We start from the raw sequence: 24,988 nt of genomic DNA, 5'->3' as shown, positions 1-24,988 counted from the left end.
CTCTCTCGTTACCTTTCTCAGAATTACCGGACGATAAACACATATTACTTTCATTTTGACAATCCTCAAAAAATAGTAAGATATCAAATAGTAAGGACCTCCCTCATCGCCTTGCTCAAAAAACCCGGACGAGAAACTGCTATCTTTTTTTACTTGGCCTTAAGTATTATTATCATTTTTATTATTATTATTACTATTATTACTATTATTATTATTATTATTATTATTATTATTATTATTATTATTATTATTATTACTGGTAGTAGTAGTAACTAGTAGTACTACTACTAAATCCTAATAGTAGTCATACTCATGGGTCATACTCATAGTAGACTTAGTAAACAGAAAATGACATATTGACAGTGTGAGACGGCTCAGACTTTTAGGCACTGTATGATAGTACCGGTACTGAAAAATAACCATCACTGCCATGTACGACCAGATATTTCATTTTTGTCAGCATTATTCTAATTTCCTATAATTTGTGAACAATACAATACCGGTACCAGTAAAAATGAGATTCCCTGGCAGTCAGTCTGTTTCATTTATCGTCAACGTTGTACATCATTTGCAGGTCTTGCATATCCGAAGCCAGTGTATCAACTCAGGAGCAATGCGGGTGACCAACCATGCCTGTGTTATGCTCCTTTGCCTCTGTTCACTCAACACTCTGCCAGTGAATGCCGGGGGACCTCCCAAAAAGGGAACTAAGAAAAACAAGAATGGACAGGTGAGGTGCTTCATACCATGTCCTTGAAGGAGAATTAAACCCACAGAAACTCGAGCAGTAACAAGAAAAAAAAAAAGAAAAAAGAAGAAGAAAGAATTAATCACATCCCAGCTCCCTATGTAATTTTAGTTTAACAGTCATTATTTCATTTGTCTGTTTTACCATGTGTGTGTTATATATTTTATTGTTTATGTTACTTTAATCAGGGCTGCACACTAACCCATTTTTTCTACTAGTCTGGCCTGTCTGTCGGACCAGTAGGTACCCAGTTTTTCTATGAACTGATGCTCATAGTTATTAGAATTATCAAGTCTGAAAGTGCTCTTACTCTTATCTTCATCAATCACTTATTTGACTTTTACATCATAGTTTCATAGCCATAGAGCACACTTGAACACAATGATTCTCTTGAATACATAGCGTTCTGAGATAAAGTTTCTTTAACATTTATTTGACCCTAATTGGATAGGCTGAAGTCAAGTTGTCTGACAAGACGGTGGTGGAGCGAGACTTGGTGCAAGAAAACATGAAAGCCAAAGATATTCACAAGGAGCATACTAACTACTGCAACACTAAGGCAGAGATCAAACACTTTGGAGGCGAAGTGCTGGGATATGTCACTCCAGTAAGTAACACCATCAATCTGTTTTTTCTTTTTTTTTCTCTCTCTCTCTTGGTATGTACAAAGTGCACATACCATTTATACCAATTTTGTTAGCTGGTGATCAGAAGGGCACTATCATGTGGTAAGATTTGAGTGTAAGTAACAACAAAACAATCAATTTTTATGAAATAAAAAGTTTATTTAGTCAAAGGAGGGTCGATTTATATATCTTTCCAATTATAGGATAGAAAAATTGCCTTTGTGGTCTTTGTGGTCTTGATTTTGGACATTTTGCTGAAAAGTGAGAATAATTCAAAATTGCCGTCATAATGTAGAGTACATCGAGCTCTACAGGATGATACCAATAAACTCAATACCCCTCAAAATCATGGTAAAGCCCTTCTGGTTCTGAGTAAGTCAATGGTGATGTTACAATACAAAACATTAAATTATTTTAGGTGCTATTGGGTTTCAGTGGATGAGACCGCAGATCATTAAAGGGGATGGCTAGTTACTGATCAGTTGGAATCAGTGGGAATGCTGAGGAATGATTGTTCCAATTCTTGTGGGATTCATTAAAGAGTGCACTATATGTGACCCTGCACCTCAAAACAAACAAAAAGTCGCCAGACATGAATTTTCAGTTAAGACCATATTCTGAAAGAGCAGACTTTAAGCTTTAAAAATGATGTATAACTCAAATCAAATGGACTCTTTTAACCTATCTAAATATTGGAAAGAAAAGCACAAACTCAGGAAAAGTGTGAACTGAGAAAAGAGGCTCTGAAGTACAGTGTCTATTCAAGCGCTTAATCTTTACCAAACCGTGCTGGCTGTGTGATGAATGGGACAAAAAACAGGAAGTAAACCACCAGAGTAACAACAATGAAGGGATTATCAAATTAAACTGAAATTAAGCATGCCTCATTAACACATTCTGTCCATAATTAATGCCAACTTTCAAAGCAGTAGCACTATCCTTTCAAAAGTTATTAGAGTTGAAAGTGAAGAGTGTGGACAAGGTTTTTCAGAAATGAAAAGGGGATTCTAAAGACACGCCTAATCACAATATTCTACCAAAAATGTTCGAGATAAACTGCTAAAAAAACAGACTTTCCTGCCCGTCTTAAGATACCAAATTTTAGCATAATGTAAAAGAAGACCCGCTCTTTCAGAAAATATAAAAAAAGTCGAGTTCGACTAGGTTGACCCATTTCACTTATTTTCAGTCCTTACGCAAAATCAGTGTGTGCGACTTTATGTTCGTTTTGAGGTGCACGGTCACATATATCTATTGTTGTGTGAAATTTATTTGCTTCAGAATGGTCTCATATTCAAGTAATGTGCAGTTTGATGCCCCGTCACTGTACAGGCATGCCAGCCTGGAACCATTAAACTGTACACTACTTTAATATGAGACCATTCTGAAGCAAATAATTGTCATGCAACAATAGATTTAATGTACTCTTAAATGAATCCCACAAGAATTGGAACAATCATCCCTCAGCATTCCCACTGATTCCCACTGATCAGTTACTAGCCATCCCAAGGTCCGTAATTCAAGTCCCCTTGCTGCAATGATTGTACCCCTTGGTGAGGCACTTCATCTTCATTGCTTTGTCCTTTGGTAGAGACCTACAGCAGTTAGGCTCACGGTTGCTTCCTTATAAGCATCCAGTGCTTATCTAGTGGTCTCGGATGAATGAATTCAAAATCAGATTATTGGAGCCTTCACTTGAATATAAAATGTGACTGCCCAGCTCAAATCCCACACAAGTTAGGCCAAGATGAATTTCAACTTTTTCTACACACAGTGATTGTTTACAAGAGTAAGCTCCAAGCTTTAGAATGGTATCTACACTTTACATGTATGTAATCCTTGTCTTTCTTTCTACACTGTAGACAAAGTTTATGAAAATTACATGAAAGGGCCATAAATTTGCAGACGGAAAATTTCTAAATGCATCTAGAAATTGTTTTTTTTTTTTACAGTTGCAGTCACAAGATGGAAAATCCATGTTGTCATATAACATCTAGGAATGTAACCCTTTAGCCCTGTATGTGTTCACACTTAGCTCAACTTGTCAAGCTCGTTTATCAGCATACAGTCACCCATTCAACTTGATGTTGTACAATGTAGATTAGCAAGCTCACTCATATCATAAATGTACAGCATTGTGCCGAGACCATGGTCACACAACCAATGCTAAAATGATGATATATTCTTCCCCTCATCATATACACATTGCCATAAGAGTATTGTTTTGGGTTTCACTTTGGTTTTGATTTGTTGCGAGTGGTATCACGCAGGTAGTTGTGATTTCTTTGTAATGAGGACAGTGAAATCCCCTCATGTAGTTGACATCTATTAAAGTGTATGCTGAAATTCCCTCCCTCTCTCCACAGTGGAATTCACATGGATATGACACAGCTAAATGGTTCGGGGGCAAGTTCAGCGCCATTTCCCCGGTCTGGCTTCAAGTACGGAGAGTAGGGCTGGGAGACTTCACCATCACTGGAGGGCATGATATTGATAAAGGTTGGTAGCCTGCCCTCTACAGTCCTCTTTATGCCAACTTCAACAATTTCTGAGTATAGAGCTCTGTGAAATAGCCACTGTCATAATGAGACCATTGACCCATTGAAGACGGACTGATTTTTCTATAACACACATTCCCCATTTGCCCCAGCCAGAGAATATTTTGGACTAGTCTTCAACAGTTTAAAATTCCTCTCAATTTTGTGATAGTATCACATGCTTAAAGAGCAACCAAAACCCAAAGAGAAATGAGGATTGAAAGAAAGCAACATTCATAGAGCACATCAGTGAAAGTTTGAGGAAAACCACACAACAATGCAAAAGTTATGAATTTTTAAAATTTTGGTGTTTGAACCACTGGATTAGGAGACTACTTGAGTTTATGACATTATGTGTGGACAACAATATAAAGAAAGCATATTTCATGATTATGACATGATAGCATTTTGATGTGTGTGTGAATGAAGTGAAAATACTTTTTTATGCCTCATTACTATGAAGGATTTTCCCTGCATAGGACATTGAAAGGATGCTTTAACCCTAAATTATTTAAAAGTGGTTAGTTAAATGCTCTTTCATTACAGTAGAAAAGTGAAAGCATGTTGAATTTTTAATAATTACTACTTGTAACATACATGTATGTCAGTATCAAGATGATGGAATGTGCACTAGTAATTTTCAAGAAAAATGAATTTTTGTGGAATTATCTTTATATTTTTAAAGGGGGGGGGGGGGGGGATTCCCTCCAGTTGTGGCATAACCAAAAAAGCCCGGCCTGATTAGGGTAAAGATAATTCAAAAGGAATATTTGTATAAGAATGACTTGTTCTATTTTGCAGAGGACAATTGTATTTAAGGTGTCTATCTGTACTTTCCCTCACTATGAAGTATCATTTCCTAGTGTGAATTATGAAATGCCATCTTAACCTGTTGAGGACGGACTGATGTTGCTACAACGCGCATTTCCCATAGACACTTGCCCGGGTATACTCGGGACTCGTCCTCAAATGGATTAAATTCAAGTAAACCATGTTTCAGACTTTTGAAGACCCTGAAGCGTGGGGGATTCATTTGTTGGCCCAAATAATTTGCTGCCTACTGCTAGGGTGCATTAAAGGTGCATAGTCCCGGTAGTGTAGAGGGCGCTGTTGATAATACTGCCGATCACCGTCAGCATTGATACGAAGATAGCTGAAGTTGAGCTGTCATCAAGAGTAAAGCGCGTAGGTGTTGCTAAGTAAAGTTGCCTTCGTTGTCTTCTCTGTGCATCATGCAGTCTGTAGTAAAGCCAGGGTGCGTACATATGTGCTTCTTATTATGACATCACAAAAGAAATTTGCTAAAGCTGTCATCCCCCTGAGCCGAATCATGAGCCGAACTGCGATCCGACCACTGACACAGTGGATCGGACTTCTTCGGACTCTGAGAAGTGGGCCACAGTGTAAGCGCCAAAGAGGAGTCAATAGCATAGGTCTCTATAGGAAACTTGCGCTGTGCGCCCGCGTACGCATTTGACTAAAACACCGGGACCATGCACCTTTAGGAAGCCATGAATGGCACTGGTGAGTGAATATGAGCATCGAATCGTATGCTCATACAAAGGTCACCTCCAGCAGAGATTTTTCAGCTGTGTGTGCGTAGAGATCAGTCAGTGATAAAGCTGTACTCAATTCATTATGGGGATTCTCAAATATATACAAGCTGGGCCAGCCTTCCCTCTCCATGGTAATAAATTGGTATCCCCATGTTAACGGGTTTTAACCAGTTACTGTAAAAGTGGATATTTTCGCGTGACTAATTTTTCGCGCTTGGCCGGGTCGGAAGAGTTTCGCGTGTTTTTAATTCCGCGAAATCAAGACATCACGTACAGGCACATATGGCAAGCAAAAATATTCACGTGCTTTTATTTTCGCGCTAGTTTCTGGTTGCGCGAAATGCGCGAAAATTTCCACTTTTACAGTAACTCTTTATGTGCCATGGTGGAAACCCCCTGTGTGCCACGTTATTCTAAGACACGAAGGTAGTCATGCTTCGAGAAAGAATTCGGTTCTTCCAGTTTGTATGTGGCCTTTTTTACGATCAGTGGTGTAACTTTTGTACTCAGAGGGTCAAAATTTCAAACAAAATATTTTTTCATTATTCTGTTTGATTCCTGTTGGAAAGTATTCAAATTTTTGAAAAAATAACATTTCAGACCTTAAAGCTGAAGAGTTATTGGTGTAATTTAAGGAAAACCCTGGCACCTGAAGTAAATTTAAGCAAAATTTTGTTTTCATGAATTGCACCATAATGACAAAACTCTGTAGTCAAACTTCACCATGCAAAGTTTATATGGTTAACAACAATATATAGTTTGTTAATCAAAACTATTTGGTGGTTGAATATAAAGTGAATTTTAAAAAAAATACATGAGATTTATAAATTTTTGGTAAAAATACCAATTGACATGCAATTTTTAAGATTTTAACTATTTATTGGAGGGCAAGCCAGGTCAAACTCTATACTATAACAAGTCTTTAAGAAGGGCTACCTTCCTATGTAGGTTAAATGAAATTCCAATCATTTCTTTAAATCTTGGATTTTTCACACATGGATGTTTCGGAGGTGACAGTTAACATAATAGAATGTTTCGGAGGTGACATTAATATTAACACTCATTTTTTTTTAGAATAAGTGACATTAACACAAAACTTCTTCTTTTTATCAATGTTTTTAATAATTATAACTCGAGAACAAGAAATTTACTCCTGTTTCAAGCAGATAAACCACACAGAACAAGTGTTTTTTTACACTTAATTAATTAGCATGGGTACCGGTAGTTTGCCTTCCATTTGGACGAAGGTTGTAAGCTAAATATTGTAATCTGAAGAAACATGGCATTCCATTTTCTACCTTAAATTGAGATGAGGGTGTGAGATCATTTTAGTAATGTTTCTTTGCTCTCAGAACGTTTTATTCCACAACACCAGGGAAGAATCACTTCGTTTCGGAGGTGACATTCAATGTTAACATTGTGTTGAAATATTCATTTACAGTAAGAATATCACGGACATAAGCTAGATATTGTAACCTGAAGAAACATGGCATTCCACTTTCTACCTTAAATTGAAATGAGGGTGTAAGATCATTTCAGTAATGTTTCTTTGCTCTCAGAACATTTTATTCCACAACACCAGGGAAGAATAACTTTGTTTCGGAGGTGACATTCAATGTTAACATTGTGTTCAAGTATTCATATAGTGTATGTCCCCCCCCCCCAATTTACAATTAGACTTTGGCATTGATTGCACACAACATGATTAAATCAGCTAAAATCTACTTTGGGGTCTTAAATCATAACATCTTAGCTCTATTTTGCAGAAAGCCCCAGTCAATTTGGTTAAGTGGTCTCAAAGAAATGTGGATTGTTATAAAGGATGTCAGGAGTCTGATTCTTCCAAGTTTAGCACTTGGATGCTCTTGGAACTGCATATTAATGTGTAAACACAATATACAGAACATGGAGGGAAGGGATTCCTGACATGCTCTACAAAAATTCTCATTTCTCTTTGACCTCTGAAGCAAATTGAATGGGGTTTTCTGTAAGGTGTGGGCAATGAGTTATAGTTTCAATCCCTCAAATTGTATTTTAGATTGATTCACTATCTTTAAAGTTATCGTTGCGGAGGGTACCATTGTAATTTTTTGGTGGGGACATAGGTTATGAATGCCAACAGCAAAAATTCTTATTTGACTTGTATTAAGTTTTTGTTTGCACATAGTATTATAAATAGATTAATTCAAGGATGTTCATCAATTCTTCATCATTCTTGATAACCACCATACAAATGTTATAATACTGTTGAAAGGTGTTTGGTTCATCTGGGATAAATTTTCTATATACCAGATTCATTTAAACTGTTGACATTACTAAAATATATTTTATGTATCTTTCTGAATTGCTTGAAAATTACCAGCAAATCATATATTAGTCACTTTTGAGAGTAAAAAGTATAAGATAAGAAAAAAAATCATTTTATTGTTTTGGAGGTGACACAACACAGAGACAACCCAACTTCTCAGGTGTTAATTAATATATTGTGAACATTCATGTCTTTCCTCATGGCTTTAATTTTCAAATATTAGCTCTTTCTTTCAGTTCTTTCTTGTTTTTTTTTTTTTTTTTTTAGTTATTCTCTTTCATGATAGTGGATACCAGCTCATATTTTGTTTTAGATTGTAATTCATACTGATCTTTAGCAAGTTTTTACAGTTTGGTTAAGACAACAGTTTGTGTTTCCCAGCTGAAGAGAGCAGCATAATGCTTTTGTGTGAGCTTATGGGGAATTTTTTTTTTTTTGTTAAGTAATTTTACCCATCAACTTCACAGAAGGTCCCGGAAACAAACTGGTCTCAAATAACCCTATAAGGGACCGAAAAAGGACAAGTTCATCTCAATAGACACGAGGGTTGAGTAAATACAGCAATATTAGTAAAACACATCAGTGAGAGTTTGAGGAAAATAAGGCAATCCGTTCCAGAGTTATGAATTTTTGAAGTTTCTGCTCAGTCAAAGCTGAATGAGAAGACTTCTATAGCTTGTGATGTCACACGTGTACAAGGATATAGAGAAAGTATCAAGAAAATTCAACATATTTTCACTTTTCTTGCATAACAAAAGAACACTTGACTTCTCTCTTTTGGAAGGCAGGGTGAATAATATTGCCCTAACTTACATCAGTAGCAAGTTGAAGAAATGTGCACTTTCTTCAAAAAGTAAAGCTTTGTGAAATTCACTTATATTTTCTTTATATCGTTGTATGCATGTGACATCATACACTGTCGTAGTCGTCTCATCCAGCAGTGATTGCATAGATACTTAAAAAAAAACATAACTATTGAATGGATTGTCCAATTTCCCGAACTTTCAATGATGTGTTCTACTTATGTTGTTGCATTCACCCAATCCACATGTATATGAAGGTGGACTTGTCCTTTAAGAAACCATTTTCTTTTCCTTGAAATTCCAGTACTTAAAGCCAAATTCTAAGATAAAACATAATAACAAAACAAGGTAAACACGTCATCAAAATTATATTGAGATAGAACTACAAATCTTGTTTTTGGATCTTTCCCTTTCCAGTCCTGGGGACTTGTTCCTCTGTTCACTCTCGTTGTCAGATAATTTCAATAATCTTAAAAAATACAATGTCATAAACAGTTGGTTCAACTTGGAAAACGTAATAATTATTGTCATATTTAAAAAAAAAAAATCACATAATTTTGTTTATGATTACCACGTTGTACATGGAAAAACAACAACTAAGAATTCAAGAACAAATTGTGCACCAGCTATAGGCATGTGGCCTTTTTGTGGAGTTTGATTATTTTATGATATTTTTAAAGATTGTGGACTAGGGCATGCATGAACTGCCACATGTATCACTTTGGTATCAAGGGAATTCTGGTGAGCTAGGTATACAAAAGTCACTTCTATTGTGATGATTTTGTAGATATTAAATGTATTTGAAAATGTTAATAGATAGTGAAAAGGAACTGAAGTCTTGCCTTTCACTATCACATAACAATATGGTGTTAACAAACAATGTCACCTCCGAAACACAAGAAAAAGCAACCTACATGGAAAGCTGTGATTGGTAAATCTTCACAACTAAATTGCTTAAATTGGAAATCAAGCTTCTATGATGAAAGCATCTATATATTTCCTTAACTAAAGCAGGAGAATTGATCTTGATTACAATATTATATTATACAACAGATGGGTGTATTTTGTGCATTCTCTTTGTTAAAAAAGTGAAAAAATGTAAATTTGCCCTAAAACGTACAGTATAATAATAAAAATAAGAGTGAGAGTGTGTTAGTTGATTTCTCCACTTTGAGACTTATGTTACTAAAATAAATGAAACCATTGGTGTACATGATATGGTTTCTCTTCAATAGAAATGAGCAAAAACTCTTGTTAACAGTGTTTTGTCACCTCCGAAACAGTAATTCTTAGTTTTTATTAGACCTTTTATTAATCTCTAGAAAATTCTCACTTCCTGTTGCCATATTACTATTTTCATCCAAAAGAGATTCCTGTCAATTGGACAGAATCAAACAAAATTGCTTTGTCTTCGAGAAATAATCAAATATGATACACTTGTTGTTTCGGAGGTGACGATTGTTTCGGAGGTGACAAGTGTTAACGGAAAATTGCAAATTGCTCCGAAATGAAAACAACAGGCTATATTTCTACTACCTTCCTTCAGAGATAATGTGAGGGGATATGTTACATTTTTGTAAATGTAATGTATAACTGATGTCAAGAATAAAAAAATCAAATACATAAATCTGTTGTCTCGGAGGTGACAGAAAAGTTAACGGAAAAGTTGCATAAATTTATAAACACTCACCAAAAAATAATAAGCTATTTGAATCAAATAATCTTTGGATCGAAGTTAAGTCAGATTGACTACTATTCTGTTTTGATGGAAATTAGCAAAGTTGAATTTCATAATTGTGAGCAAGAGCTAACTCAAAAGAGGGGTTAATTGTTAACGGAAAATGTCACCTCCGAAACATAAAGTTTGGACAATTTCAGTCTTTAAAGAAGACAAAGCAGAACCTGGTAAACATAATAGTTCTTAATGTTGGATACCTGTCTATCACCACAACAACAAAAATAATGAAAAGGAATAAACAATTTAATATGCTAGGTCTGACAAAAAAACCATGTCAGAGTGCATACACCAAAAGTGTTGGATTTCAAGCATGTAAGTGCATGCCACATCTGAAAGAAAAAGAGAGGAAAGTTCATTAAGGTACCCAAGGTAGACACTGTGGGTGGTAAGTTTATGAGAAAAAATAATGCATATCTGTCAGTGTATAAGAAAGTTATACACCAATTAGTGCCAAAACCATGTTTTACACCACTGATCGTAAAAATGGCCATAACTTCTACAAATTTCTGTTAAGGTGGACACAATAGTTAGCATAGTTAAAGAGGAATGTCAAACTTTGCTTCAGTATAAATTGTATGACAAATTTATTTTCGATTTTTCTTTTGAATCACCAGTTGCTACATTACTGAGGCATTAATTTTTGCACATAAAACCGTGACAGAAACTTAGAATGTACACGCAAATATGTAGTTGTTAACACCGCAGGATTAGCGATTTATCGATCGGTTTAAGCGGCTTTGTTTGTTGAGCAGAATATGCCAAGTTGGCATGCCATCGACTGAGTCGGACGTGCGAAAATGGCACATAAAGAGTTAAAGACGAGTACGGATAATACTCCGGCGGGTGTCTGTGGGAGATGCATGTTATAGCAAAATCAGTCCTTCCTCAACGGGTGAAGAAACCGCATTTATTCCTTCTCTCATGCCGCTGACACTGTTCCTTTCCAGGCTGGATCAAGGACGTGACGCGCGGAAAGCGGCAGGTCCGCCTGGCTCCGCGGCTCCTCTTTGACGGCTGGACGAGGCGCGACTATGACGCCATCTTCAAAAGCGAGGCTGAGATTCAAAGCCTGGCAGCAACCATCGTTGCATTTTATCGGGTATCTATCTCCTCTTCTTCCCTGAGCACTGCTTTTTCTTTCACTTGTGTTTGTGCTCTCTCATATCGTGTAGGAAATGCTCTATACCTCACAAAATCATGTATATAGGGGCTTCCTAAGATGGTCTACTATAAGTGTGTTGTGATATTAACTATATTTATTGATTTTGTTTTGTTTGTTTTGCTTGTTTTGTATCAGTTTTATAGGGGACAGCTTTGAAGAAGAATGGATTGCAAATTTGTTGAGTTGTATTATAGCAACCTGTTTCAATATTCCATTGTTGCTAATATTTTGTCTATACTAAACTGTGCAATTATAGCATAATCAATATATGTCAGTAACTGTATTTAACACTTGCAATTGTATCAGGGTATAAATCAGATAGAAATGCATGAGATGATGACTGAATGACATTTGAGGAATACTTCTGCCAGTGTTGTAAGAAAAAAAAAATGAACAGCAAATATGAGGATCTTGTACAAAGTGTAATTGAGAAAAGGCATTCCTTTGTACTGTTATACTGAATTATTTCTTAGTTTTTGTATGCCGTTTCCAAGCATGCCTTGAAGCAATGATTATGTTAAAACTTCAAGCATTTGACATTTCCATTTACCTAATGGCTTGCGAATCCAGAAACACAAGTTTGATGGCATAACACTGGAGGTGTGGAGTCAAGTCCGATCTATGGATGAGGACGATGTCCTTCACATGGTCATCGACATCGCGGACGCCGTGCACCAGGCAGACATGGTCTTTTACCTGGTGGTCCCACCCCCTTCACTAGGAGAGTGAGTATGAATTGTGATAGTTCTATATGTAAACATTTTTTATTAAACTGCTGATATTGAATACTGAGGAAAGATACTCTTATGCATTTGATGAAGTAGGGAATACACCTATATGTACATTAGTGTAGTTGCTTTTTCAATGGTAATATTTCCCTTTAAAGGGATTGTATAGTTTTGGTTGAGACCTGATTTCAGGTTTCTAACATTTTTTGGTGAGATGAGAAACTTCTTATGAAATATGAAAGAGCATGTAATTCTATGAGGAATTCAACATTTATTTGATGAAAATTGGTTTTGACATGGCTGAGATATCCAAAAAGAGCGATTCTAATAAAGTGTGGGACCCACATTTTATTACAATCGCTTTGTTTTACTTTGTTTTGTTATTCAAATTCATGAATTTTGAACCAACACTTGCTTTCGGGCGAAAGCTCGGTGGTCTAGTGGAGATGACGCCTGTCCGGTGATCAGGAAATCGTAGGTTCGAATCCTACTCGAGTATGTACGCCCATGATTTTTTTATCATGGCTACTACTAAAACACTGATCAATTCAGTGCTTATTTACGTCAATGTAGGGCAGTTTGTCAATCAGTTGCGATGAAAACATCTCGACGGGAGAAATTCATGAATTTGAATAACAAAGCAGTACCCGCTGCATGCTATAAGGATTAGAACCAACACTTGCTTTCGGGCGAAAGCTCTGTGGTCTAGTGGAGATGACGCCTGTCCGGTGATCAGGAGGTCGTAGGTTCGAATCCTGCTCGAGTATGTACGCCCATAATTTTTTTATCATGGCTACTACTAAAACACTGATCAATTCAGTGCTTATTTACGTCGATGTAGGGCAATTTGTCAATCAGTTGCAACTTAGAATTTGTTCGCAAATCCAGTAGGGAACACCGCTTGATAGTCACTCACACGTACAGTAAAATACAAGCTACACGTGGTAGGAGTGGAATCACAAGAAACACTTTCACTGTACTGTGCCATTTTGGTGATGTACCAATCGGTTTTTGTGTTTAAGCAAGATAATTGAACTTGTCACGCTGTCGACCGATTCGGGCCTGTGACATAACGTGGCACATAAAGAGTTAAAAAGTATCAGTATAATATGAATGCATAGATTCAGTACTTATTCAAACGTTCTAATTGCTCTTTCTTATTATGATTTCCTGACAGACAAAAAGGACTATTTTCTAAAGAGAACTTTGACATGCTGTCTGCTGACGTAGATGGGTTCAGCCTCATGACGTATGACTTTTCAAATTCTCACAGGTAATAATGTCAAACATTTCACATTGGGCGATTTTGCATGTCCATTCTCTTGTTTAATTTTGATTTGAAGGGACCACTGAAATCTTGTCATAGTTGTTCATCCGGCATGTTTTGATAGCTTGTTACTATTATTGCCTCCGCCAAGGGAGGAGGTTATGTTTTCATTGGTGTTTGTTTGTTTGTCTGTGTGTAAAATAAGTCAAAAAGTTGTGAACGGATTAGGAGGAAACTTACATTAAAGGTTGAGAATGACACAAAAACAGATGAACAGATTTTAGTAGTGATCCAGGAATTTTTATGGATTTTATGAAAGATTTTTGATATTTTGGCAGGTAGGGTTTATGAACTTGGGAGTTCAAACTGAGCATTTTTTAATTTATTTTAGGTTTGCATACATGCACTAAAGTGCATGCTCTAGTGTTTGCTAGGGCAAGGTGCCCCGTGCAGCTGGAAGTTGATGACGTAACAAAAGACTTCTATATTGGGAAATCGGGCGATTTTCAGCATGCATATGTATGGGTGGAAATCACGGATCTCTATGGAAGAACAAGATCAGTGATGCAAGTGAGCTGCTTGGCAGAGGTCTGCGCTCTCAGAGTGCTTCTGTAGTTCTCTTTTGTGTCATCCTGGCAGAAAACACCCTTTACAACGTCGAATAGAGAAATCAGGTGAAGATATTGCTGTTTTCTGTTGGATTAGTATGTTCGTGTGTGCTTAATTTTTTCTTTTTAAATCTTTCTTTTTCCCTCATGCTATGTCTTACTCCATTTCCAGGCCAGGGCCTAATTCTCCCATTGAGTGGGTCAGACTCTGTGTTGAAGCCCTCGTTCCGGAGCCGGGACCAGACAGGGCCAAAATCCTTCTGGGTCTGAATTTCTATGGCTACGACTTTGGCCTCCAAGCAGCAGACGCCATCACAGGACCAAGGTAAGAGTTTGTAATGTTTTACTGTAGTATGTACACAAAACCTCTTGCAATGTGTTCTGCATGACAAAATCTTTGAAAGCCCTGTAGACAGAGACTCCAACTCTCCCGTTTTCGATGGGAGATCTCCTGCCGAAAACCCATTTTTGCAAAATCTCCCGTTCTCCCGCTTGAGATTTAATTTCTCCCACCCTGGCTCTGTGTCTCCCGTTGGAAAGGATTTCTTACTTATTACTATGATATGTTGAAAAAATAAGCCTTAGATAGCACCAGAGAGCATCTAGAACCCTAGGAACTTCACGCTTCGCACACATCAACTTGGAGTCTCCCGTTTGCTGGGGGTTTCAGGTGGGAGAATCTCCAGATCAGAAGGTGCTTTGGGTTGGAGTCTCTATGTAGAGCCTGATCAATGTCTAATGTCTAGCTTGCATGTTGATGATGAATATCAGATTCAATTACTCTTGAAGAAAGCAATTTGTTTTTTTGAATAAGTAATGGGAATAACTGGTGTGTATTATTATACTTCAGCTTTTTATGTAGTGTATTATCTGTGTGTGTATTATTTCTACATGTTTCATTTATCAGTGGTTGTAAAAGTAGCATTTTCTTCAATGTGGTGTTCGGCTAATTCCCTTAAATTGCTATCAATATGTGATGTTGTGATAATCAAGATGTGCACTGTGTAAAAGATTTTTAATGTAGGTATGAAAAATCAAACTTCATGTGGTTTCAATATAATCCATCTATTTCATGTTTATTACAGTTACATCTCCTCAAAAGTTCTCAATATAATAAGTACATGTAATTTCACCAGTATTATTTCAGTGCTTTTGAAATGTCTATATTTACCTGCAAATCGTATCCTGTATGGAATGTTTCTGCTCAGGTATTTGGAATTATTGAAGAAACACAAGCTGAAGTGGGAGGCAGGAGCAGCAGAGCATGTATTTGAATACAAGTGAGTTCATTCTCTCCCCAAGGCAAGAATAACTTGTCAGGAAAAATGTCAGTTTATTGTAATGTTTGTGGGCCCTCTATTCCTCTGCTGCACTTTAATCTGTTCACCCATTCCTTCTTCTACTTCTTCTTCTTCTTGGTTACTGTCCAACACCCCTTAATTAGTAGGGGCCAACCGGACAGGGTGTGCGCTGGTGTTTATTGCGCGGAGTGAGGAGTGTGGGATCTACATGTAGTTTTCTTTGCTCCTGGATGTACTGTAGGATCGCTGCTTTGAAGGAGTCTTTGTTTGTGATGTCGGTGACTGTCGATGGGAGTGTGTTCCAGTCTGTGATAGTACTTGGGATGAACGAGTATTTATAGCAGTTTTTGTTTGTGGCGACTGGGATGAAACTTGTAGATGATGATTTCCGGAGAACCCTTAGGACCGGATGCAGGGCTTTTCAAACTGGGATGGATAGGCGCAAGCGCTTTACGGAATGTGGTATTATGCGTCCTACGCTGCGTCGATGTTTCAGCATTCCCCAGCCCAGCTCACGCTTCATGTTTGTTACACTACTGTGTCTAGAGTAATCACCTCTAACAAAACGCACTGCTCTGTTCTCCACAGCTTCCAACCTGTCTATCAAAGTCTGAGTTTGGGGGTCCCAGACTGTTGAACAGTAATCTAATAATGGTCTTACAAGGGTCTTATACGTCATATTTTTGATTCTGTTGGTACAATCATGAAGGTGTAGAGTTTGGAAGAATTTACACCTAAACTGAGCACTCAGTCTTGGCGTGAACTGTTCAAAAGATGTAGCACTTACACATGCTGCATCCTTTGTTATGGCATGTTTACTCGAGGTTGCAGAAATGCCAGAAATACCAGAACTGGACCCAAGTTTGGTAAGCCCTGTGCAGCCACGAATCACAATACAGTTGTAGTACACCAGCGCTATTGTCCCAACTTGACTATTATTGCTTGGACATTGACAGCTTAAACAATTGAAGACTAGTCCCGTACTCGGGCAGGTATCTATGGAAAGTATGTGTTATAGCAAAAGTTAATGTGTAGTTCGTCCTCAACGAGTTAAAACCTTGTCATGTTTTTGGTTTGTTATGTCTTGTGTTTTATCTTGAGCTATAGGCTGATCAGGAGGGGCAGTTGTTTTTCCATTGTTCTTCTAATAATTATAATCATCCCCACCCCCCACCCCCCCCCCCCCAAAAAAAAAAAGAAAAGAAAAAAAGATCTGCATACAGTAAATTCATGTAGGTAGTATTCAAACTAAACAAGAAGCAATGATTTTGCCACACTTTTATGTGCATGAGTTAACTATTGCACTTTCTTTCATATTTTGTTCAGAAAATTTGTGTTAACTGTAGCGGAAAAGGCTTTTATTTCTGCATGCCCATCTCTGTGGAATACTCTTCCACTGATGAATCGATTCGCAGGCTCCATAGAAACATTTAAAAAGTAGCTGATGTCAGATGTTTGCATCGTGCTTTAGTTGAATACTTGTTAGATTTGTTTATTATATGTGACCCTGCATCACAAAACCAACAAAAAGTCGCCAGACATGAATTTTTAGTTAAAGGCAGATTCTGAAAGAGCAGACTCTAAACATTCAAATAATGTATATTACTCAATTCAAATGAACTCTCCTAACCTATCTAAATAATGGAAAGAAAGCACACACTCTGAGAATTGTGAACTGAGTAAAGAGGTTCTGAAGTACAGGGTCTATTCAAGCGCTTAATCTTTACCAGGCTGTGCTCGCTGTGGTATGAATGGGACCAACCCCCACCCCCCCAAAAAAAACTAAACAAACAAACAAACAAACAAACAAACAAACAAAAACAAACGGGCTGGTAACCACTGGAGCAACAACAATAGAGGGATTATCAAATTAAGCTGAAATTGAGCATGCTGTATTATCACATTTTTGTCCATAATTAGTGCAAACTTTCAAAGCAGTAGCATTATCCTTTCAAAAGTTATTCCTAGAGTTGAAAGTTAAGAGTGAGCAAAGGATATGAAAAGGGACCTCTATGAGACATACCTGATGACACTACTCTCACTAAAAAGGGTTGTAGAAAAACTGCTAAAATTACACTTTCCCATTCATTCTATGATCCCAAACTTACGGATAATGTAGAAGGAGAATGGCTCTTTCAGATAATATGAAAAACTCAAGATTGATTTGGCTGACTCGTTTCACCTTTTTCGAGTCCTTACGTAAAATCAAGGGGTGCTACTTTTTATTTGTTTTGTGATGCACAGTCATATATATCTATATCTATATATATACACCTGTATATATTGTCTGCATCTATTGCTTTTATTATCATTATCATTCTTCCATGCCTACTTGTCTTGTTGTTTGAGGTCAATAAGTCCAGACCAAGTTTGTTGCCAGTCGTTGCCATTTTCAGCACATTCACTCTACTGGTAGCACTACTCTCTTGGTCTTGAAAGCAAAGCTACAGAGATTTTGTTGGAGATCTCATCGGCTTCTTGTTGAACCATTCATCAGTGGGACATTTCACAAAGAGTCAGAAATATCACTTGAAAAATAAAGACTGATGTTTTTTTCTTTTATCTTTTACTGCGTGAGAACTCAGTGTGTGAGTTGATATCAGACCTAATGTGCACATGTGTTCTGTCTTTCGTTATTATCCAATTTTAGAGATGGAACCGTCACACGACAAGTATATTATCCAACATTAAAGGTGAGTATTAACCCCGTTCATGCAAGCTTGATAGACAGAAACAGATATGAAACTGGTTTGCTTACACAAGTAATAAGATAGTGAAAAAAAGAAGCAAATTAAACAAACTAATTGATAACAATTTTCTGAAGTAAGCACACTGTACATGTACATCATGTTATCAAACTCACCCAATATCTAAAGAGAGAGAGAGTTTTTGGAATGACAAATACCTTACAGTAGTACAATGTATTAAAGGCATACGATCGTCATCCCTAATGGTACGTAAACTCCGAACGACCGAACTTTGTGCATGCAATTGCGCAATGCCAGACTTGGTGCTATATCCATAAACGTGTGGGACAATGCTGCCACTGAGACACGTGTGTGTGTGTGTGTGTGTGTGTGTGTACGCATCATACACAAACATTGCCACCGCGAGCTGCGGTGATTGGAGGAGAGAGGCCAGAAGACGCGTGGCTCTTTTGGCCTCTCTTCATGCGCATGCGCCCTGAGAGTGTGCGTCCATTCGGAAGCTCTCGTGGCTCGCTCGGACAGCCATTTTGGGTTAGGAGATTTGTAGCACAGAGCTCTTGTAGTCTAGCGTGTTGTTCGCTGACCCATTGAGCCAGTGCTATTCTCATTCGGGGTCACTACATTTGATACAGAATGGGGGAGGCAGCGTGTTGTTTCGTCTCGGTGCCGCACAAACCACTCGCCACGATTGTATGCCTTTAAGTGCTTTGGAAGACAAGTGTACTACACTGTATTATGACAAGATAATGTAGAAAACCAAATCAGGACCGTTTCTTTCTTCTGCTCAAATTGCTCTAATTTGAGCTTTAATCTTGTATGCTATGTTTAGTTTTTGTTTTCTTTGTGATGTTTCTCACTCCTTTTATTTGTGTTTGTGTTTTCTGTTTTCCTAAATGCAGTCGATATCAGCCAGACTAGACCTGGCCCGAGAACTGGGGACTGGAATCTCAATATGGGAACTGGGCCAGGGCCTGGACTACTTCTATGACCTCTTATAACAGTGCCAAGTGCCCAAAGTATTCTATTCTCTAGTAGAAGCCAATCACTCTTTCACTATGTGCCTTCTGATGTAGACTAAGTCTATGAGAATTATGAGCTGGCAACTTCAGCATTAAAAACTATATTAATAAATGATTTAAAAGATAGTATTAGGAGTAATATGATATTTTGTGAATGTTGTACACCATCATTCCTTGTTAAGTGTGGTTAAAATGATGTAGTTCATACCAAACAGAGGCAACTACGGACATGAGCCTCCAAAGGACATGTAAATATTCTTCAAAATTGTTACTGGTGCGAATTCAATAAACACTCAGATAATACATTTTTTATGACTTTTAGACTTTCAGACTCTTGGAGGAATATTTGCTCATTATAAAAGTCAGTGATACTTTTATTCTGTGTGAGAACAGGGTACTGTACTCGACTGTAATTCCATTGTATTAGAGTAGCTTCAGGCCTACTGTAGAGTGTAGATATATTTTTTAAGAATAGGAGAGGATATATCGTTTCATTAGACCAGGCAAGTCTTTCTTGCTGCGAAGACAATCAGGGATCAGTTCTATTGAATTATTCTCTCTGTCTCTCTCTCTCTCTCCCTCTCTCCCAGTCTACTTAATAAATGGTATGAGGTGTGTGATATAATTATCTGTCAGTGGCGGATCCTGAGGGGGGCGTAACCGGTGCACGCCCTCCTTTATTATTCGTTAAAAGCAAAAGACATAAAAAGAAAAACATGAAATGAAACCCGGAAGTGGCGCCAGAAATACTAGTTGCGCCCCCCTCCCCCCTTAATAGAATTCCTGGATCCGCCCCTGTTTGTGTCCAAGAAACTGCAACTGGTGGTATGCAGATAAGAGATAGAATAGACTATTTTTAGCAGGTTTTTTTGTGTGGTTCTCCCAGTGGGGATTTTTTGGTGCAGTGAAGGCATGTTGGTTGGGTATTGCCTAGCCTTTTGCAAAGGCAGCTCGCTATAATGTCAGCACACACACACACACACACAGAGCAATGGACTCCCACACACAGCGCACGACCGGGGAGCTGCGAGAGAAGCGATGTGATCGCTGTGTGCGTGCGAGTCCTTTGTGAGCTGCCTTTGCAACAGACTAGGTATGGCCTTGAAGTTGAGCCTTGTATAGAGGTGTTTATAATAATAATAATAATGATAATAATAATCATAAGGCCTTATTTATCCAGGGTAGCCTCTTCAGTGTTGCCACTGCTCTACCATGGAGGTAGAAAGTTCTCTTTTCTACCTCCATGGCTCTACCAATGGGCCCTGCCATTATTGAGTTGTGTCTTTCTCACACGCAAGGCCTCCATTAATTTAAATGTCCTATCCTAGGAACAGAGTGTTTTGCCTCTTACTAGAGGGGATGGTATGATTACACACAACATTACTCAAAGAGACTCAGTGGGATTTATGCAGGTTTTTAGTGATTGCTGTCATCCTTCTCACAGCCATTGGACTGGTGATACACTGTCAAAATATTTGAGATGGCAAACAGTAACAGTACTGGGATTATCATTGAGTAGTTTTTCTATATAAATCTACACTTGCAAATACAATGTACATGTACATTGCTTACGATTCTCCCCCCCCCCCCCACCATTTCGTCATCATCTTGTACATCTCTTCCGAGTTCTCATATTTCATATCAAACTGGAATTTTTTCATTATTATCATTGCCGTCATTACCATCAAGTTTTCTTCATTATCTCCATGAACATGTGTGTTATTGTCTGTTCCATATGAACACTGCACTGATGTACGCACATGTCTTTCGTAGAACCCCAGTGTGTTTACTCTGGCAATGTTCAATGAAAATATCAAATGTGTCATATCAAGTAGTTGCTCCGCACTGAAATCATGATGTATTGAAATTATATCTATGAAGTAATTTTTCTCTATATTCTAACTGTATGAAATAATGGCTTAGATCATAGCTTTCAAACAGATCTTGATTACAAAGTACATGTACAAGAGTGCCACTATCATTGCTGATATTCTATATTCTTGAAAAAAAAGTGACCATATTATGTGAAAAAAAAATATCATGACGTTGTTCAAGTCAAATACATCGTAGTGCACAATGTAATGTTAACTGCATTCTCTCTAAACCTGAAATAAGCTTTTCATAATTAACAGAATTTCAATAAAGCCTGTCTTCTCATAAACACGATTTAGTTGTGTCGGTCGTAATGTGTTGAAACTCGTTGGTGATTAAAGTGTGAAGTCTATTCTTAAAAATGTATTTGACATATCAAAATTATCTTCGTAAAAATGCTTCTACACAGTTTTCACCTACAGCTAACTGCGTTGAGCGGGCTTGTTATATGTCGAGAACTTAATGTCCTTTGCTTCCTGGACAGTTGTTTTTGTTTTTTGAATGATTTTTGCATCTTTACAAATAAAAAGTAAAAAACTTCTAGATTGGACATCTCCAAATTGTTGCTACTAAAGCGATACTCCACTATCAGGATAGGTTCTCGGCTCGTGATATTTTGACTTATGCTAAGCTTCTTGTACTTGTTAGTAAAAGTTTCCCTGCAGTCTCTTCAACTTTCGACATCAGATTCAATAATAATACTGTAATCATAGATCCCACGGATGGTTTGACAAATTAATGACGAAACATAAACGTAGAAATACAAAGACTATGAGCTTTGCTGGATTTAATTTCATAAATCGGAAATAGAATATGACAAAGGTACATGACACACAGATGAAAATGATAACGTAAAGAAGATGAGTTAGTGGAGCGGCATAGCTTGAAAAAATAGAGGAATTGTGCATTTTATGATAAAAGCACCAAATTTCGCCCACATGTTGACAATGACATTTGAAATAAATTCAGATATTGGGCCATCGTAAATAGCGCCCTCAGCGGCCATGGCAGCCATTTTTCAAAATGGCCGCCATAAAATGCCATTTTTACTAAAAAATTACAAATTTCAGAAGGGAAAATCAATAAGATTTTGCAGACGAGTGGGAAATAACATTTATGATAAATTTAAATATTGGGTCACCGCAAATTGCGCCCTCAACGGCCATGGCAACCATTTTTCAAAATGGCCGCCATAAATGCCATTTTTCGCAAAAAAATTAATAATTTCAGAAGGGAAGATCAGGAAGATTTTGCAAACGAGTGGGAAATAACATTCAAAATAAATTCAGATATTGGGCCATCGTAGATAGCGCCCTCAACGGCCATAGCAGCCATTTTTTCAAAATGGCCGCCATAAATGCCGTTTTTCGTAAAAATTTACAAATTTCAGAAGGGAAAATCAATAAGATCTTGCAAACGACTGGAATATAACATTTCAAATAAAATTTAGATGTTGGGCCGTTGCAAATTGCGCCCTCAACGCCAATGGCAGCCATTTTTAAAATTGGCTGCCATAAATTCCACCTTTTTCTCTGATACTTACTAATTCCAGAAGGAAAAGTCAATAAGATCTTGCACTCAATTCAAAAATTTCGTTTGAAATATATCTTGCGCCTATATGTATTACATAATTGTAAATAGCGCCCTCAATGGCCATGCAGCCATTTTTCAAAATGGCCACCATGGATTCCATTGTTTTTTATTTCCTGATTTCACCAAAGGATGAGTCAATAAGATTTTGCACACAATTTAAGATTTATGTTTAAATAAATATTTGTATTAGATTACTATAATACTGCCCTCAACGGCCATGGCCGCCATATTCCGAAATGGCTGCCATTGTCATAATCATTTTGTTTTAAAAAATGGTAATTTCTGAAAGAAAAGTCAGCAAATGTGTACATAAATTGAAAAATCATGTTTAAAATCAAACAATATATCTAGATTGCATTAACTCTAGAAATTGTTCCTTCACAAATTTTCAAGAAGAAAAAATTGCTAATAACGGCAATTGCAGCCATTTTCCAAAATGACTGTCATAGATGCCATTTTTTTTAATGAAGATGTCCTAATGCCTGAAGAAGACAATAAACATTTTTTTCGCAAGTTGACAATTGCAAACAAATAGGTTTAGGCATTAAGCCATCATAAGCTGTGTTCTCAATGGCTATTTCAGCTATTTGTCAAAATGGCTACACAACACTTTCTATCAAAAAGAAAAGAAAAAAGAAGCAGACATCCATGGCGGTCAGCATGGCCCTTGAGGGCGCCTTCTAAGAAGACCTTATACTTAGATTTATTTTTGAGCATAATTTTCAACTTGTTTGCAAAGTCTTATTGACTTTTCCTTCTGACTTCAGCAAATTTTTGCAAAAAAAGGGGGCATCCATGGCAGTTGTTTTGAAACTTGGCTGCTATGGCTGTTGTGGGTGCACTTTCGGATGGCCTATTATCAAATTCAGTTTGAATGTAATTGTTCACCTTTGTGGAAATTCTGATTGACGTCTGCAACACTTTACGAAAAAAAAACACATTCATGGTGCCCATTTTGAAAAATGGCTGGAATGGCCCTTGAGGGGGCAATTTGCAATGGCCCAATAAGTTTACTTTTCAATGTAATTTCCCACCTGTTTGCAAAATCTCGTTGGCTTTCCCTTCTGATTTCAGTAAATCTTTTCGAAAATATAGCATTTATGGCGGCCATTTTGAAAAATGGCTGTCATGACCGTTGAGGGCGCAATTTCCGATGGCCCAATATCGAGATTTGTTTTAAATGTCATTTCCCATTTAAAACCAAAATTTCATTGACTTTTCCTTTTGAAATTAGCATTTTTTTAAACGAAAAAGTGACACTTATGGTGCCCATTAAGAAAAAAATGATTGCATAGCCATTGAGAGCGCAATTTTCAATTGCCCAATATCTGGATTTATTTTGGATGTAATTTCCCGCTTGTTTGCAAAAAAGAAAAAAAAATGGCTTTCCCTTCAAAAATTTGCATTTTTTAACAAAAAATGGCATTTATGGCGGCCATTTAAAAAAAAAATGGCTACCATGGCCGTTGAGGGCGCAATTTCCGATGGCCAAATACCTAGATTTATTTTGAATGTAATCAACATTTATGAGCAAAATCTTATTAACTTTTCCCATCTGAAATTTTCAAAATCATCGAAGAAGTGGCACATTATTAGACAGATGGACGTTGAGGGCGCAATTAACAATGGCCAAATATTTAAATTCGTTTTGAATGTAATTTCCCACTTGTTTGCAAAACCTTACTGGCTTTCTCTTCTGAAGTTAGCAAATATTTTGAAAAAAAATGACATTTATGACGGCCATTTTGAAAAATGGCTGCCATGGCCGTTGAGGGCGCTATTTCCGATGGCCAGATATCTAGATTTATTTCAAATGTAATTTCCCATTTGTAACCAAAATAGTATTGACTTTTCTCTCCGAAAATTAGCAAATTTTACGAAAACATGGCATTTATGGCAGCCATTTTGAAAAATGGCTGCCATGGACGTTGAGGGCGCTATTTACGATGGCCCAATATCTAAATTTAATCTAAACGTGATTGTCAACCTGTGTACGAAATTTGGTGCTTTTATCACAAAATGCACAATTGTTCGGCTATGCCGCTCAACTAAGTTAAGAAATATAATGTAAATATTGACACACGGAATACTCCATAACATTACTCTTTATTATTAAAGCAAAAATATCATCGCGACAAAGATAAATGGCAAAGCTGGTAAAAAAAATGTAATTTACAAACAATATCAAGTGGCAATATTGCAAGTGTGTAGATATAGTGAATTGTATTGCAAAATCCCACGATTCACCCCTACATAAGATATTAACGAAAAATATGAAAATGTAGATATAACTATACATAGGTATATTTCTACAGATTTAAATATTGACAATATAAAATCTCAATGTAATAAGCTAATTCATTGCAATAAGACGAATCTTTGAAACGTGAATGCATCATTTTCTAGAATGATAA

General features: G+C 37.1%; 1 protein-coding gene across 1 annotated transcript; it reads left to right on the top strand.

The window, feature by feature from the left end:
• The first annotated feature begins 613 nt into the window (after window positions 1–613).
• Window positions 614–21,265, top strand: LOC139745556 (chitinase domain-containing protein 1-like). Its single transcript, XM_071655949.1, has 10 exons — window positions 614–730; window positions 1,200–1,355; window positions 3,741–3,873; window positions 11,264–11,415; window positions 12,049–12,203; window positions 13,384–13,479; window positions 14,254–14,406; window positions 15,290–15,361; window positions 18,033–18,075; window positions 18,990–21,265. The coding sequence occupies exons 1-10, from the start codon at window positions 614–616 to the stop codon at window positions 19,086–19,088; spliced, it is 1,176 nt and encodes a 391-aa protein (XP_071512050.1). The 3' UTR covers window positions 19,089–21,265.
• Window positions 21,266–24,988: the final 3,723 nt, after the last annotated feature.

This window comes from Diadema antillarum, unplaced genomic scaffold (genome assembly GCF_040938485.1).
Source record: "Diadema antillarum isolate AM-2024a unplaced genomic scaffold, OU_Dant_1.0 seq00001275_RagTag, whole genome shotgun sequence".
NCBI lineage: Eukaryota > Metazoa > Echinodermata > Echinoidea > Diadematoida > Diadematidae > Diadema > Diadema antillarum.
Note: the sequence above shows the minus strand (reverse complement) of the source record. Positions and strands in the feature narration are given on the sequence as shown.